At 40.2% G+C, this 18209-nt stretch overlaps 2 protein-coding genes across 2 annotated transcripts; one reads left to right on the plus strand and one right to left on the minus strand.

The window, feature by feature from the left end:
- Positions 1 to 3364: 3364 nt before the first annotated feature.
- On the plus strand, positions 3365 to 10736 carry LOC146381692 (chymotrypsin-like protease CTRL-1). Its single transcript, XM_084938632.1, has 6 exons — positions 3365 to 3410; positions 3782 to 3796; positions 3932 to 4094; positions 9038 to 9306; positions 9920 to 10068; positions 10246 to 10736. Exons 1-6 carry the CDS (start codon positions 3365 to 3367, stop codon positions 10576 to 10578), a joined length of 975 nt encoding a protein of 324 aa, XP_084794758.1. The 3' UTR covers positions 10579 to 10736.
- Positions 10737 to 13297: 2561 nt separating this feature from the next.
- Positions 13298 to 17107, minus strand: aldoab (aldolase a, fructose-bisphosphate, b). Its single transcript, XM_084937799.1, has 7 exons — positions 16995 to 17107; positions 15587 to 15705; positions 15076 to 15342; positions 14820 to 14980; positions 14212 to 14470; positions 13890 to 14089; positions 13298 to 13757 (listed from the first exon to the last, which is right to left on the minus strand). The coding sequence occupies exons 2-7, from the start codon at positions 15696 to 15698 to the stop codon at positions 13665 to 13667; spliced, it is 1092 nt and encodes a 363-aa protein (XP_084793925.1). The 5' UTR covers positions 15699 to 15705; positions 16995 to 17107; the 3' UTR covers positions 13298 to 13664.
- Positions 17108 to 18209: the final 1102 nt, after the last annotated feature.

Consider the following 18209-nt stretch of genomic DNA (forward strand, 5'->3'; position numbering starts at 1 on the left):
AACCTTTGAAGCTGAAGTATGAGGAATTTATGATTTGAATACAAGGTAGAAATAATAATAATAAAAAAAATCAGCTTTATAAAGGCCTTTATGGTTTGTGTGTGATTATTAAAGCAACACACATTCCCAGCTTGTCAGAACTTCTATAATTAAGAATCATTATCAAGACATACTCAATGATACAATGATTTGTTTGTTTCTGGGTATCTCAGCAACCATTTCTTCTGTTTCAAGAAAACAGCCCGAAGCTTCCAATATACCCTCTGCAGTGGTCGCTTCGCTCAGAGCCTCGCTGCAGTATTGTCCTAAACGATAGGTGTCGCCATTTAGTCAATAGTGGAAAAAACGTGCTAATAGGGAGCATAAGAAGTTAAAACCAGGAGCCAAGACTTTGTTAAGTGTCAAGTGTTGTTTTGCAAATTTCTTTCCACAAACTCAAGCTCCTAAACAGATGCAACATCTAACTCTGTGTATTTCTACATCTCTGAGCTTCTGTGCAGGATTATTCTTAAAATGGTGGTAAAAACTGGCATGATCTGGACTTAAAAAGGCAATATTTGCCTGTCAGTTTGTTGTAGCTCAATAATATCCTAGATTAATAAAGTTATTCAGTTATTCAGAAAGGTGTTTAGAAATGCATTGGTGGTGGTGTTTAGGAAAGACTACTGAGTGTTTTAGGCCTGAAACTGGTGTTGCGACTTCCATTGTGGGAGGTCACAGGGTGAAAGTGCAGCAGTGTAAAGAAACAGGTGTGCTGCATTTTTTAACCCAGGACAAAATTAGAGCACTGCTTCCAAATGCACACAGCAAGTATTTTTTTCCATTAGATCTATTCTTTTCCTGTCAATTTGAAGGAGGAATGCATAGGAGGAAATGACGGTACTGAACGTGCCAATAATAGTCATTACATGCTGTGTCTGCAATGCGTGTGGTTACATTTCTAGCAAACAGTACGATAGATTATGGCGTAAGCTAAGGCGTAGGGTTTCAGATAGGTTTGTGGATAGGTTGACAAAATTTACATTACCTAGACCAAAACAGGCCATTGTGGACTTGTGGACATATGAAAACTATAACCAGTTAACCTCAGTGGTGTGTACAGAAAGTCTTAACTACAGACCCCTTGTTTATGTCTTCCTTTTATTTGCTCTGCAAAGTATAGTCTTTGTTTTCCTGCTCTCACTCAGGCTTATGCAGACATGACTGCTGTGTATAAGTAACCCACAAGAACTTAGATGTAACAATTTCTTGATTGAAAGTTGTACATTAGTTTTGTGGATAAAGCTCATAAGGTAATTACATTTTATATTTGTGGTTATGTGGGGGCAGAGAAGTCCCCAGCAAGAAAATACTGTATGTGACTCTAGTTCTTTTTGCACATCACCTAATCAAGTTCACCGGTACTAGCTAGACTGAAGTCTGTTGTGCCCATCTTGTGGCACGTACCCTGTGCAGCATGAAGATAAAATATGAGTACATAGGATGGTGAGAAACCACCCACAACATGGGAATCACTCGGTTTCACTTTCATGACAGGTTTTATACATTCATTTTTTAAAGTGATGTGGTTTTAATAGTCAGCCCAGTCTTATTCCATACACACATCAACACCATGCACCATTACATTATTAAGCCTCTCAAGGCAGGTGTTGCCGATTTGCAACAGTTAAAAACTAACAACCTGAGTACCCCACATACATATTTTATGAGTTTTTTCTACTCAGAAGTACCACTGCAGGACTTGGTTGTGCATTAGCAACAAAAAACTTAATTTGAGCCTGAGAGGGTTAGGTAGCCTATAGTGGAAGTCCAACTGGATTGTTTGTTCACCATCTTGCCTTGCATATAAAACTGTATACATTTTGTTTTTATTAACATAGGTAACATCCGACATCCTGAGCAATAATATAAACCTGCCCAGGTTAGGGCAGACGAACCAAGTGACGGCTGGACATCAGCTGTTCCCACCCGAGGAACTGGTATGGGTGCAGGAAATGGCTGGACCTTAGTCGCCCTGGGAACAGGAACAGGTGGACAGGTATGCTCGGGGATGATCACAGGAAGACGAACAGTCTTCACAGCCACAGGTTGGGAGGCATGAACAGTCTTGTTGACGACTGGTTGAACATTACAAAAAGTTTCTATAGATGAAGGCGGGACAGCACAAACAGTTTCTGGGAAAGCTGGCTCAAAAACATGGAGAACAGATTCAAACCGACACAACTGTGGAACACAAAACTCAACCTGATCTGAAGCACTCAGATCAAATAGCCAGCTTAAAAATAGAGGATGCCTTCTAAAATGTCCTTAACATTTCAAACAGTATCAATTATTAATCATGGCAAAAGCGATTGAAACCAAGTGAAAGCATGTGGGCTGGGAAGCCATTTCAGCATTATATTATCATGTGGCGATCGTGGCTCAAGAGTTGAGTGTTCGTCTTGTAATCGGAAGGTTGCCTGTTCGAGCCCCGGCTCGGACAGTCTCGGTCGTTGTGTCCTTGGGCAAGACGCTTCACCTACCGCCTACTGGTGATGGCCAGAGGGGCCGATGGCGCAATATGGCAGCCTCGCTTCTGTCAGTCTGCCCCAGGGCAGCTGTGGCTACAACTGTAGCTTGCCTTCACCAGTGTATGAATGTGAGAGTGAATGAATAGTGGTATTGTAAAGCGCTTTGAGGGGTCCCGAAAAGCGCTATATAAATGCAATCCATTATTATTATTATTATGGTCACGTCGTTCTGTCATGTGATTAGAACTTACTGATTACTGAGCAGACAGGGCACACATACAAGGTGGGAATGACAATGGTGTGACAAAGAACAGAGGGAAACTGAGGACTTAAATAGACATGATTAAGAGACACAGCTGGGGGAAAAGAAGGCACAGGTGAACAGAATCAATTAATGAGCAAGAAAAGAGCAAAACTGAAAAACAACCCACACAGGAGAAGAGACTATCAAACTATAACAGGTAACACTGAGACTGAGGCTAACACACGTGAACCTGACAGGCCAAAGTAAACACAAAGACAAAACATGGAAGAAACACAGAAACACAGACTTGGCATCGGGAACGTAGGAGGGCTGGAAAAAGAATAACAAAGAATATGATGAATACAAAATCAGAATAAAAACCCAAGCAAAGCAAAGGTAAAGTTTAAACTGAAAACTATAATAAAGTCAAATGGAAACTATCAAACAGAAAACAGAGTCCCAAATATAAAACGCAGGGTACAAAACCCAGGATCGTGACACTTAAGTTATGATGGAATGTTGAGAAACCGGTTAGAATAGGGAGTGAAAGAAAACTATCTCAATGACACCTCTGCTTACTGTAAATACACCTTTACTGTGAGTGCGCAGGATGGCAGCCTGGATCCTCTTGGTGTGTGCGCTCATCACTCTGCAAGGTGAGCCCTAATCTTTAACAGGGCTTTGGTTAACCTTTTGCTTAGTAACTTAGTAATGACAAGTCTTCAATGTGTCAGAACAAACCACAATGGAATATCACATTGCAGAAAGTTTTTCATGTATTCAACAGAAATACAGTGCGGCCTGCATCAAGTCAAATTTGTTGACTTGAAATAATGCGAGTAAAATGTGATCTAAGAAATCACAGTACTATTTGGCACTTAGCTGTATTTACAGTTATGGAAAAGTTAAGGAAAGTAAGGGTAAAAAAAGCTGTAACTCTAGTGTCCCCATGTGGCTGTTGTTACACACTTATGGCAACATTCACAAAGGTTATAATTTCTAGTAACTTCTTCTCTTATTCTTACAGGCTCAAAGGCTCAGGGTGAGCACATCACATTTCATATATACCATACAACTGTGTAAATACTCTGAATGTTCATATTCCAGTGTGACTAGAATCAAGCATGAGAAATTTTATTGCATATTAACTGACAGCCAGCTGTCTTTGCTCTGTCAGATTGTGGGGTGGCACCTCTCAATTCAAGAATAGTGGGTGGTCAGAATGCCCCAGCTGGGTCATGGCCCTGGCAGGTGAGCGTACACTATCAATCATCTCACATCTGTGGAGGCACCCTAATCAGTGACCAGTGGGTGCTCACAGCAGCTCACTGCATTATAACGTAAGATATACTCTTTGTTTCATTCTGTATTGCACGTTTTTACCGGAAGCCTATGTGGGAACATTGTGTTCAAATTCAGTATTTTAGAGACCCCCCAAAAAAGCCGTCAGATTATTTATATTGCCCAGCAGACCTCAAAGAAACCAAACATCAGAGAGAGACTCAAAAAACAAGTGAAGCATGTGAATTAAAAGTTGAGTAAAATATCCTGATAGACGTGTTCACAGAGCAGTTTTAATAAAGTTAGCAGATACAAATCAATATTTGTTGGTGACAGATAACGAGCATAACTAACATACAAGTTCAACCAGTTCACTATTGTGCAGGTGTTTCTTCAGTGAATAATGGTGATTCCAGCTCATCAGAACAAATATTTATGTTAATAAACTATTAAAAGAATGGTTATACAAAATCAAATTAACATATTCACGTCTGGCCTTCAGTGCTATTTGTACTTCTAAATGTTGAAACGAGTTATTTCCTGTATGTTATCTTGAATACAATGGTGCTAAGTGGCACTCGTCTTCTGGTTCTTAAACTGTTGAACAGGCAAGCAAACAATATTAATGAACTGATGCGAAAAAAAAACCCCAATTTGTGCTTTACATAGGATCTACTTTCTTTCTACAAACTTGCCGCCACAAACCATGACTGCGCAGAAGGAAGTGTGTGTCTAAGTGTGACTACAGGCTTGTTCCTGAGACAGAATGATAAGGTGTCAACACTGATAGCAGTGTTAGCTGGCGGTACCTTTTGTAGATGTAATCAGTAAAAAAGATTTTGTCAAGAAGTGGCTATTTCCTTTACATCTAATCCTCAAACCTGGTGATGTTTCACTGCTTTGCTTTGACATCTGATTGATAAACAAGAATTTCACGCTTAAGATGTTTTCCTCGTAACTTGAATTTTTGCTTGTTGCACAATAGTCAACCTGTGTGATAACAATTTTGTACCATGACACGCGTCTGCCAACGGATGAAGAAATATCCTCTTAGCATGTCTTCCTGTTTAATTTCGTGTCATACACAGTACATTTAAAGGTCACACATTCAGACTAGTCACCCTGACTTTAGTGACAATAACATGATAAGTTAAACCTGATGCTGTGAGGGTGAATTGACCTAATTAATCTAGTTCAGTAGCTTGTTGAAACATGTATATGTACAGAATACTTCATGGCTGACTGCAAGGTGCTGTGGACCTGTGGGTGTTAAAATCGTCACGCCTACACCACATGATCGACTGGTGGAATGAAGTGTGTGTGCTGACATGCTGCGTTTGTTTTTACCATACATGGCAGTGTACATTATGGACACATTTTCTCCATTTTGATCTTATCAATTCAAAGGAAACTGTTGCAAAGGTTTTGTGGTTTGTTCAAATGAAACTTTGCACACATGAACAATGTTTCCATGCTTTGTTTTGTTTCTTTCTTAGAGAGAAGACGCTTTCTCCTGGCAGCTCTTTCTTCTTTCTTCAGTCTTTTTTTAATTGTACCGTGATGAGCTCTAACATTTAGCACGCTACCCAGGCCTCTGTACCCTGAGATCTAATCCTTTTTTAAAGTGAACATTTGCTGGGACATCCAATCCTGGATAGATTGTGCCATCGTGTGAACGCACACCTGAATGCTCCAGACCAGCAAACTGCCAGAACATCAGAACTCCTGATGATCAGATAAGCACCTATTGCTACTGATCCTCGTAATTCCTATCCAGTCAGTGGGATGTGCTAAGTTTTACAGGACTGCGCAGAGTCCTGTAAAAACGCTCTTTTTTTCCTGGATGGACTTTGCTGTTATGTAAATACTGCTGGGTATTATGAGGCAGGAACTCACACGATCTATTTCAGTTCCTTCACGCTGTAAGTTCTGTCACAGTGTTTGATACAATGCACATACAAAAGTCATGTGGTAAAGGAAGTGAGTCTTGGTACATAAGTAGGTCAAATACAAGGCTTTCACTCACTCACACAAGATTGTGTCATGTGTAAAATAAGTTAAATTTTTGAAACTTATTTTTTTCTGTGTTTCTGTGCAGTTTGCGTAATTTGATCCAACAAAGCCTCTACATTACATTTACAAAAGTACCCCAATTTTCCTTAGCATGAACCCAAGTGGGAATTCAGTTTTGACTTTTGTCTTCTGGGTGAACGTCTTGTGTCTGGCCCATTCATCCAGCAAAACCTGCACTACACTGGTCTTTTTGTTCTCTCAAAGGATTTCCTAGTCTTTCTGCCAGAAGGGAAATATCCAGGTCAACACCTAACTGAAACTTAGTGGTGGTGGCTCATTTTACTGCCTAATTAGCAACATATCTGCTCAATTAGCAGTCAGTTCAGTCACCAGGAATTAATTTTGACTCAAACAGGTTCACCCACTACACTGTTTGTAATGACCCAAATAAAGGTCTCCTAATGCCTTATTTATATGCTTCGAGTCTTTCCAGCCTTGGTGATACATGAGCATACTGCAAGATAAGGGCTTTTAATTTTATGTTTTATTGCTTATTCTTACTTATGTAAAAACATTTTTGGCTTTACTTGAAAGTCAGAGAGAAGCAGGGAAGCAGAAGGATATGCTGAAAAGTGGGGAAGTGAGTCGTGAATGGTATCTGCTTCCACGTGGTAGAAATGATTATACAATAGAGCCAATTTATTTATTTGGAGAACTGAAATTTACAGATTTACTACCATGTCTATGACAGTTTCTTACAGCCAGTATTTTGGTTGTTACTCAAAAAAGTAATCTATTAGACATTACTCATTACTTTTTTAAAAAGCTAATGCATTACACTACTTAACTACTCCCTTGAAAAAAAATTGTCACACTACTTGTTACATTCCTTGTGCATCGCTCCATAACATGACCTGATATACATTTTCACATAATAACCAATATATACCTTAGGCTACATTATGCAGATAACTGAGCAACTTGGGTAACACAACTAAACACATAATTATAACTGTAACCCGATTAGTCAGTTCAGTGCACTAATGTGCTACATTAATGTATTACAGAATGTGACCACAGTATGTTTTGCACAGCTGTAATGATGCTAAGTGGGATGCATTACTTTTTAACCTTTTAACCTAAACTTTGTAACTTTGCTTTGTTGTAACACACTTTGATAACACACTGTCTCATAAATGAAGCATTTCTTCATTTTAAACTTGCATGATACATCTACAGTCTAAAGAGAGCTCAATGCACTCTACATAGATCTCATACATAGACTTCTATAAATATGTCTCATGTTCAAACCAAGACGTGGCCAAGTATAGACAGTAAATAATTTAAATAACAAGTTACTGTCCCTGTGTGGGCTGGTTTTAATTATACAGTTGCAAGAACACCAAATTTGAAAGGGATCATGCAAAGATCGTGTTGTGTTTGGATCTTTCAATTTGGGCCAAATTGGACACTGGCACTCGAGGCCTGGAGTTTGACACATGTGTTCTAGAGAGAGCCCAGCAGCGAACTTGAAGCCAAATAAGTCAGTGAAAAATGAACTTTAAAAGGCGACAAAAATGTAAAACCTGGTTAGAATAAGCAAAAGTGCAAATCCAAAAGTCCAGGAAGGAATAAAGGAGTACGGGCAACAAGATTATAGAAAAAAATGCAACAACAAAAAGGACGACAGGGCTCTATACTCTATACCAGGGGTGTTGAACTCCAGGCCTTGAGGGCCGATGTCCTGCAGGTTTTAGATCTCACCCTGGGTCAACACACCTGAATCAAATGATTAGTTCATTACCAGGCCTTTGGAGAACTTCAAGACATGTTGAGGAGGTAATTTAGCAATTTAAATCAGCTGTGTTGGATCAACGACCCATCTAAAACCTGCAGGACACCGGCCCTCAAGGCCTGGAGTTCAACACCTGTGCTCTATACACAGCTGTGAAACTAGTGAAGGAGAAAAAAAAAAGAGAATTAAACAGAAAAACAAAAGACAAAAACACTAATATCTGTAGATTAACAATAAACCTGATGTGGGAAACAGGAGGATACAGGAGGCCAAAGAAATAAATTGAAACACAACAGAACCACTATATTTAACAAGGACCAAGGAAAACATGTTTACTCATATCAATTCTTACTATCCACAAAAAACTACGTTGGGCCTTATTTACCAGTGTATACATGCAAAGAAAGTAGTTTTTGCACAAAATTACCACCCATATAAGCTACTTTTCTGTTTCATAACTTTGTATTAATGTGTTTGTTAGATAATTTAACTCAGTAGTGGTTATGGAAGGTATGTGGCAGTTCTATTTGTTTGCACAACACGTACAAGTTCAGTTGGGGAAATATTGATGTTTTATATGCATAGTTAAAAGTTTTGATTACATAGGTAGAACGTTTTTTTTTTACAGTTAGCTTCTGACCCTGTGGTTTGTGAAGTTAGTATAAGTCAGGGTGACCCATAAACACACTGTTTATCTAGTTCATCACTTGGGTTTGATTGACTTTGATTGGGCACAAGCTTCTGTTGTCACACCTTGTTTTTTTTTGTAAATTCGCACACATGTTTCTATCGGGCAGCATGGAGTTGCGGTGTTGCCGCTGTCACCATTCACCGAGAAGCTCATGGGTTCAAATCAGGTTCAAGCCTTTCTGTGTGGAGTCTGCCTCATCTGCCTCCGTCTGTGTGGTACTTGGGTCTACTCTCAGCTCAAAAACATGCATGAAGTTAGATTAATTGGTCATTATAATTTGGCTGTACATGTGAATGGCTGTCCTGCCCACGGCGTTCCCTGCCTTTTGCCCCATGACAGCTGGGTTAGGCTCATGTGACTCTGAATTGGATGAGATAATGGATGTATGTTTCCACTAGTGGTTAAATACAATAAAAACCAATTGCCAACAAAATAGGTCATGACAGGTTTGAGAAAATATTCTAAATCCATGGATTGATTTCATTATTATTCATTTAATACAGAAACTCACTCAGTGCATGGACGCTCTACTTCGGGAGAGAGACTCAGGCTGGGCCTAACACTCATGAGGTGAAACAGAGTGTGTCGCAGGTCATTGTCCACCCTAACTACAACAATTCTTACTTGAACAACGACATTGCCCTGATGAAGCTCAGCAGCCCTGTCAACTTCACTGACTACATCAGACCTATCTGCCTGGCAAGTAGCTCCAGTCAGTTCTACAACTCCACATCCTGCTGGGCCACTGGCTGGGGCAAACTCAGAAAGAATGGTGAGATTTTTATTTAATTTGTGTAGCTGGTGGAGGTGGAAGCATCATATCAGGTTTTTTCTAGTCTCGCTTTGCCACTTAAATTTGTATTTGCATGTCAACTGTCAGGGGCTGGGTCTGTGACCCAGTTTGTTTCTTATTGTCAAGCTTGTTTTGTCATGTCTCTCAATGTTTCCTGTTTTATTTTGAAAAGCCAGGATTTTCCATGTTCAATGTGTTTTGTTCGACTTCCCCCGTGGTGTCATTATGTCTATTACAGTCAGCTGTTTCTCCATGTGTTTCCACTTCCCCTGAAATGGCCCTCAAAGCCCCCAAAGAAGACGTCACACACAACACGCTCTTTGTTACTTCCTTTAAAAGTTGTTGCTATTAAAGTTTTTCACCCTGCAAGGTGTGCAGTTCACATATTCGCATAATACTTTTTGGTGCCTGAACTGCTAGACAGATGCACAAACTGTTTGTTGCTGACAGGAATGTCAGTTTTTTGTGGGAGTTTAGATATTGAATAATCACATCATCATTCGTGTTATCGTTTGCACATATCCATTGAAAATACTTTTGAATTCGTGAGACTGGACGCGAGTGGACTCATTTCATGCTTTGCCTTTCACAGAGACTTTGCCAGCTAATGCACCCCTCCAAGAAGTTCAGATTCCTGTTATTGGAAACAAACAGTGCAGCTGCAATTATATCCCAGCAAAAGATGCGAACATCACTCAGCAAATGATTTGTGCGGGGCAACAGAACAAAGGAGCATGCCAGGTTAAAACAAAAGCAAATTGTTGTAATATGTATTCTCCCTTACAGAAAAACAAGTTTATTTATTTATTTATTTTTTGCAATTTCAGCCCTATAATGTAAATATAGACTTTTTTAGTTTTGAGAATATGCTGTTTCAGTCCCCTTCTTAATGTTTGTGTTTTATCCTACTTTTTTCAGGGGGACTCAGGTGGACCCTTGCAGTGCAAACAGGGTTCCAAGTGGATCCAGGCTGGTATTACCAGTTTTGGAATACCTTGCGCCCAGGCAGGTTTCCCTGAGGTCTACGCTCGAGTGTCTGAATTCCAGACTTGGATCACAAATAAAGTAGCGGGGGCGAATGTGGGCTTTGTGAGCTTTACTTCTAGTGGCACCAACACAGACAGCAGCTTTGTGTGTCGCAGTAACAACTCCACTGGCAGCACTAACTCTGGAAATTCAGCCAAGTTTGCACCTGAGCTTGGATTTTTTATCTTCTCAGTGAAAATGTTGCTAGACCGCATTTTAGTTTAACACTAAAAATATCTCCTCTTCTGCTCTTTTTGTCTTTAAAGGTGTCTTTAAAGGTACAGTGTGTAAACTAGCACCCACTCATATGTATTTTTAATAACTGAATGAATGAAGTTCGTGATGATGCATGAATTTGTTAGATGTAATGGCACACTAATCAATGTATATTTAGTACAACGAAGTGTTTTTCTATTATGTAATCTTAAAAAATACTTACGTAAATTGTTAATTGTTTGTTAAAGTATTTTGATTTTAAAAAACATTATAGTCAACTATAACATAACTGCACTGTAGCTCGGGTGGATCAGCTTTTCTTTTCTTTTCTTTCACTACACTCACTACATCAATATTTTTTCTTTTGTTAATCACTTTATAAATCAATTTGTGTTTTCAGCCAAACTAGAGTACCTTGGATATGGAAACAAGCTAAAATTAAAGGTTCTAATTCTGATTTGCTGGTGTTACTGAACATTATGTACAAGACTGGAAGAGATATGCAGAAGATATATGAATATATAAATATGCTCAGTTGTGTATGTTTGGACGTAACGTACAACATCTACTAGATTTTTGGTTTTGGCTTTTTTTCTTCCTGTTATAGCTTTTTAATTTCAGAGGCTGCTCATGTCATTTTAAACCTCCCCAGAACTCTGAAATATGAGTTTTATTTTAGTGATCTGAGTATTTGAGGGGACAGGGAAATTGTGGGTGGGAACATTTGGGGAAGCAATTTTTAAGAGAGGTTCTGCATTGATACACTGATGGATGTGGTCACGATGACTTCTGTCTCGGGCTTGTGAGCTGTCACCAGTTATGCTCTTTGAAACCGTACTTTATGGTCAAAGGATTGATCTGAAACTGCAACTGATGCACCCAATGACATTTTCTTTGTCCAAGAGAACGGCTGACACCTTTAAATTTGACATGTAGCTCTTCCTCTTATGCGATGCTCCAATCTAATCAGAGAAAATGGAAATTATATATCAAAAAAACAATATTTTAAACTCAGGCTTCTTAAATAAACCTGGATGTATCAAGGATCGTTAAAGTGGCTTATCTCCTGTTATGTTTGATGTATGTCCTGTTACATTATTAGATACTCATCAGATACTCATAGTGCCAAATCCCAACAACAATTGCCTCGTGGCACTTTATGTTGTAAAGTACAGACCCTGCAATACTACAAAGAAAACACAGTAAACCCCAACAATCATACTGACTCCCTATGAGCCAGCGCTTTGGCGACAGTGGGAATAAAAAAACTTCCTTTATCAGGAATAAACCTCCAGGAGAACCAGGCTGAGTGAGGGGTGACGGGTAGGGAGATGAGAGGAGGACGGGACAAAGACATGCTGTGGAAGAGAGCCAGAGTTTAATAATAACTTATAATTAAATTTAGAGAGGTGTATAAAACATAGTGATTGAAAAAGGTGACTGAAGAAGAAATACTCATGGGAATCCCGCAGCAGCCTACACCTGTTGCAGCGTAACTAAGGGAGGATTCAGGATCACCTTATCCAACCATAAGTATGTGCTTTTATCAAAAAGGAATGTTTTAAGCCTAATCTTAAAAGCAGAGAGGGGGTCTGAAGGCTCTGCCTCCCATTCTACTTTTAAAGGTCATGAAGATAAGATGTGAGGAGCAGGATTTTAAATTCATTTCAGGATTTAACAGGGAGCCAATGAAGGGAAGCCAGTATAGGAGAAAGATGATGTCTCTTTGTAGTCCCTGTCAGTACTCGTGCTGGAACATTTGGGATCAACAACTCCAAGATGTTTGTAACCTGCACTAAAGCTGCTTCTTTACTGTGACGAGCTCTGAATCCTGACTGAAAATCTTCAAATAAACCATTGCTCTGCAGATGATCAGTTGTTTTAAAATTACTGAAGAATTTCTAACACAAAAGTACATAGCCAGATAATACAGACAATTTGATCATATTTAAAATTCAAACATTAATTAATGATAGGACTTATTTGAGCAGCTGCTCTATGACAACCCCCATTAATGTTTAAATAGCTGGGACTCTCCACCATTTGGTTTCAGAACTGAAAAAGATTCTTAGATGAGAGGTAAAACCTCTTCATGGACCCAAAGGAGTCCAGTAGGTTTCTATCAAAGCTCCTTGGACTATCATGACCTGGATTAGTGAAAACCTACAAAGACAAACTCCTGTTCAAGCCTTTTATATACGAGGGGCAGCCAGTCAGAAGACAGCTGAGGATTAAATTGGGCCTCCATAAAGCCCCAGTATAAAATGTATTATTTTATTTATTTATTATTTAGGATTTATTCCATCTCTTGCAGTTGAAGTTGGTTATTATGTACTTTTTCAAAGTACTACTGAATTCCCTGACTATAAGGGAAAGGTTTCTGCATTGACTGTTTTTCTTAATGCTTCTACTTTTTATGTGCAAACAGTTCAACTTGTAACAAAGAATCAATCCTCTGGGGATCCGAAACAGTTAGAACAGAGGTTTTAGAATAACAGTAACAAGGACATATTTTACTTCTGTTTGGTAATTTGCTACCTTACAGTCCCATCAGCAAACTTCATTTGCTAATAAAAATAAAGCTAGATCAGTAAACCGCGTTAGGCTACTTCTGCTTGAAGTGCAATTATTATGGCAACTGACAGTGTTAGTTTCATGGGAACTTAAATGTTGAGCAGTGAGAAGTAAAACACAAAGTAAAACCAGAAAAAGGAAGGAAAGCGTCACGCTACGGTAAATACTTTATTCCATGGTAACAGTATAAATCATATACTGAACTTACTGGAAGCAGACCAAGGAAAATAGTACAAGTTGTGTAAAAACAGTGTGGGAATCTTCACCTGAAAAAAGGTGTTTAAAAATAAAAGCTAAGGGAATGGAGGAAGAACGTGTTTTAGTCTTCTAGCTGCAGCAACCACTCAAAGCTTTTTTCCTTCTTTCTCTTTTGCTTCCTACTGAGATGTAAAAGTGCTGCTGTTTCTGTTGTAGCGTTTAATAGTAGAGTGTGAATTTCATAGGTGGTGCCTTAAGGGACGTGTCCTTTTCCGTGATGATGTAATAATGGAGGGGTAGGGGTGGAAAAAGGGTGGTTATGCTTAATAAGCATGATTAGCCACAAACAGTGACTCTCCACCAGCAGCGCTGGCTCCAGAGGAAACATATTTGCCCACACAGGCCTGGCTGTTAGCCTGTAAGATAGAAAATATGATATTATTTAATGTACAAGAGGATTCTAGAGCATAAGTTTGATGTTAATAACAATAATACAACTCTTTCATATAGCTTTATATTTTAGTTACACAGTTCATATTCAGACATACCAGAGCTCTCTTTACAAACTCTTCTTGGCATGCCTTTCCGTTCTCCTTCTTCCCACCCCAGGCTTTCAGGGCAGAGGCCTGCAGTGCACGGCCATATGAGAAGGTGAGCGCCCAGGCCTTGTGCAGGGGGCACTGGTTCATGGCGTTCAGGTTGACAGAGGCCTCCTCCTCACTCTGACCACCAGACAGGAAGGTAATACCTGCAAAGCAGGTAGAGTTTAGCAACCCAGATTGCAGATCTAATGCAGATTAGTCATAAAAGATTATGTCTAAAAAAGTGGAAAAGTGTGCATATCAGCAAGCGTGTGATGTACTTTCTTACCAGGAACTGCAGGGGGAACGGTGCGGCGCAGGGCAGTAACAGTTGCCATAGCAATCTCCTGGTTGGTGTACTTGTGTGAGCAAGAGTGTCCAGCGGTAACCATGTTGGGTTTGAGCAGGGTACCCTCCAGGTAGACGTGGTGGTCGGACAGGGCCTTGTAGACGGCAGCCAGGACCTTCTCAGTGATGTACTGACAACGCTTCAGGTCATGGTCACCATCAGGAAGAATCTCAGGCTCAACAATGGGGACAATACCGTGCTAGGAAAGGCAAGGACACAAAGACAGGGTAAAATAGGAGCTCATATTAAGAAGGCAAGACCTGAAATCCAAAAGTGAAGACTTTAAAAATTTTATGTTATGCTGCCTTGATAATACTATAACATAGTACTAATTTGGAGAAAAGTTTTTTGAGCTTGTTGGCACATTATGAGGTTTCCTCATTGTGTGTTTCTACCCATGCAGGAAGTATGTGTGTGGCATGATCATATCAAATGCACAAGCAAAAACAGCAAAAATATTTTAATGTTTTTTTTTTTTTTTTAAATAGACCCAATAATAGATCTTGTAAAATTCAGTTAAACTGGGTTATCTGTCTGTTGAGTCTTACCATCTGGCAGATGCTGGCATAGCGAGCCAGGACATTGGCATTCTCTATGATAGCCAGTCTTGAGGGCGTGGTGGGGGTGATCTTCAGAACACAACGCCACTTGGCGAAGTCAGCACCATCCTTCTTGTACTGGGCGCAACGCTCATAAAGCCCATCAAGACCTGTTAGGAAGGAAAAACATACACGATACGTTAGATAAAGATATTAAAAGATGATTATGTAATACGGATGATGTCTGGATCTTTTCTGTGCTCACCCTGGGTGGTTGTCTCGCCATTGGTTCCTGCCAGGGGGACAACACCTTTGTCGACCTTGATACCCACCACCATGCCTCTTTCTTTGAGGTATTGAGGGAAAGGCTTGCCATCGTCGGTCTTCTGGTACATGGTCTCGTGGAAGAGGATAACGCCACCAATACAGGGATTGATGCGGTCGTCAGCAGTGAAGAGGAGCTGGCGGTACAGCCTCCTGTTCTCCTCAGTGTTCTCAGCATTGATGCTCTGGAAGCGCTTGGCCACACTGCCTGGAGGTTATAGAAACAGATAAAATCAGACTGACTATAAAAACATATTATATTATTAGGTGTTGGAAGCCACAGTCTGTCTGCACGTTTGCAGAAATGTTTCAGTTCAGGTCTGAGAAAACACACACAGTGAAACCAGTTTCAACTGTAGCCTAACTGCAATCCTTTAAGCCATAGTTTTTGGCAACTGTTGAGTTGACTGTCCCAAAGAACTGATTGTTAGTATATAGGTTCATTTTCTTACCAGTTGACTCATCTGCGGCAAGGATTCCTTTGCCTGGAGCCACAATCTTCAGAGCAATATCATTGAGCTCCTTCTTTTGCTCAGGAGTGAGGAAAGGGTATGCGTGAGGCATCCTGACTCTTGATATAAATAGAGGGAAGACAAAAATTTGAGAAATTAATAATGAACATGACACAGGGGTTATACATTTTTACAGTGTGCCAAGGCGAAAGGTTATACTGCACTGCAAATCTGCTTTAGAGTGTAACAGTTTCAGGGTATATGTGTGGGAAACTGCTAGATGAAAGGAGAGCAGAACATCGGGTTCATTGTGTGAAGGAAGTGGTAAAACAAAACAAAATGTCTGGCTCATGGTTTTATGTTTTCCTGTCAGACTATCTTTTGCTAAAACAACCCAGACCAGCTTGTGTCCTACATGCGACAGCAGCTGTTTAAGCTTTAACTGCTGCAGCAGCTTGTGCACTGGTTTCACACTATTCCCCAGGCACAATATGTAGCCTCACAGAGGATCCAGTGTCAGAGAACTACCACAGATCCCCCACCACCACCACCACATGCCCCACCCTCCATGCATCTGACCACCCTTAAAAAATCGTGTGCACGTCCGTGACCTATTCCATTTTCTAGCCTCTTATCCCTGACCTTTCCATTCCCCTCCACAGTCCCCCTTCCCTCACCATTCCTCTTGACTGGCCTCTATCGCATACCTCCTCCAACTGTCACCCTGTTGCCACTATCAATACGTTAGACTAAATATACCCAGTGTACCCAGTATACTGCTTGCATGAGGCAGTGAGTGCACTGTAGCTCATGTAGCATGAATGGGCTGCATAAAAGAAAAATGTGCAGCGTTCCACCCCGCTGTTGATGAGGCATGCCACATTGCAGAAGGCAGTCTAGATGAATTTATCTAGTAAAGCAAGAAATTAGTCAGACTATTGAGTCACCGCTGACCAACGATTCAATGGAAACTTTGCATCAGATAAAGGTAGGTGACTGAAGTTTACCAAAAATGATCAGCTTTGTTTAATATCAAGGGAGAATAATTCTCACAGTTCATCACAATCATTATTTAGTGTTGTTATACTATAGAAAGTTATCAGATATTTTCATCTGTCTAGCATCTGGTTAATTGAGGTTGAAGTAACAAACAAAAAAAAGACGCACACTTGCATTTAACCAACAGACATGAACCTGCGGGTTACACTGATATAGTTCGCGCTAGTCATGTTAACCACACAGTTGTGAAAGCTACAAGAAGATGCATAACACTGTTTTTATTTTATCTCTGGTATACAGGTCATAAGCCTCTCGTTATGCCAAGGCTTTATAACATAACATTCAATAGCTAACCAACAAATCCACTTCAAATACTGTTTTCTTTATGGGCATGAAATCAATCTTTTACCTTTGAGGTTGCGAGGAGAGCTGAGAGAAGAGAGAAGAAGGGAGAAGATCCGGCCTTCGTCTGCGACACCCCTGCAAGCCTGCTGGCCCTTGTATTTATCCTCCCATTGTGACCCCTCACATTTCAGCTGCCCAACTATAAAAAGAACAGGATGCAACCAGAGATGGCTTGTGACATTCAGCAGGACTGGGGCTGGAGTAACGTGCTAGCAAGCAGCCACTCAAAGGGCAAAGAGTGTTTCAGTGAATGGCACAAAATGCGATGGAATAACAGGCAGTTAGGGTTTAGGTGAAGTCCAGATAGAAGGGGTTGAGTAGACGATATTATCCAGAAATGTGCAGGGAAGAATGGCCTACTATGTAAGTGTTTCTTACACTCTCCTTAAACGAAATTATGCATCTTCCAAGCACATCCTTTACATTCTGTCTTATATTAAACATTTTATTTAGCTGCAGTTATTTTAAAATGTGCTGCCTCACCAAAGAAGAACATCTAATATCCGGAGGTCATTTGAAATAGTATGTGAAGGAAGATAAACTTGGGGGTATATGTAGAATGCACTAAATGTGTGTGTCTGCGTGCACACAGACACACAGAAACAGAGTGAGAGTGAGAGAGGGTTGAGCATGTTGCAACATTGCCAACCTGCCCTTAGAAATCCAAACCAGACGCAGCAACGCAACACACTGATCCTTGACCTTTTCTCGACCTTTCTTGATCGTCTGTGCTCTGCAGGAAGAGGTCAACCGCCAAGCTAGGGAAAGGTTGCAGGTTCATATTTTCGGGGCACATTGCACTTTGCATCTGTTTCTGTGTCTCTCACTCAGCTCATGGGAAAGCACAAAACAGACATGAAAAGACATAAAATTTTGCAACTCGGATGTTCTCACAGTTTCAGACTTTGGGTTTTGTAGTGCACGCTACACTTTTTTTAGTGGCACGCACTTACCGTAAAAGAGGCCAACTTCCTGACAGGAGGGCTTGCGGGCTGAACAATGCAACAGGAATAGATGTGTTAAGTAGAAATCTGAAGAAGCAAATTCAACTTGCTAGTCAATTACAGGGAAAGTAATAGTCATAATGTTAGATGCTCAGCATTCCCTTTTCTTATTTACAATTTAACATGATAAACAAAAAGAATTTTATCGAACTGACCCCAAATTTTCAGCAAAAAATTTATCTTAGACCTGCTAATGAGGCAGATGGTTTTATTTA

This window comes from Perissodus microlepis, chromosome 8 (assembly GCF_051167445.1).
Source record: "Perissodus microlepis isolate ML-2025 ecotype Zambia chromosome 8, ASM5116744v1, whole genome shotgun sequence".
NCBI lineage: Eukaryota > Metazoa > Chordata > Actinopteri > Cichliformes > Cichlidae > Perissodus > Perissodus microlepis.

What these genes read in the sequence shown, in the direction of transcription:
- LOC146381692 (XM_084938632.1), top strand. Translation starts at nt 3,365, where the DNA reads ATGGCAGCCTGGATCCTCTTGGTGTGTGCGCTCATCACTCTGCAAG. An exon ending in GCAGCTCACTGCATTATAAC is followed by an intron (nt 4,095 to 9,037) that starts GTAAGATATACT and finishes CATTTAATACAG; the next exon opens with AAACTCACTCAGTGCATGGA. An exon ending in AGAACAAAGGAGCATGCCAG is followed by an intron (nt 10,069 to 10,245) that starts GTTAAAACAAAA and finishes TACTTTTTTCAG; the next exon opens with GGGGACTCAGGTGGACCCTT.
- aldoab (XM_084937799.1), bottom strand. Translation starts at nt 15,698, where the DNA reads ATGCCTCACGCATACCCTTTCCTCACTCCTGAGCAAAAGAAGGAGCTC. An exon ending in TGGCGAGACAACCACCCAGG is followed by an intron (nt 14,981 to 15,075) that starts GTGAGCACAGAA and finishes CCTTCCTAACAG; the next exon opens with GTCTTGATGGGCTTTATGAG. An exon ending in ATGCCAGCATCTGCCAGATG is followed by an intron (nt 14,471 to 14,819) that starts GTAAGACTCAAC and finishes TGCCTTTCCTAG; the next exon opens with CACGGTATTGTCCCCATTGT.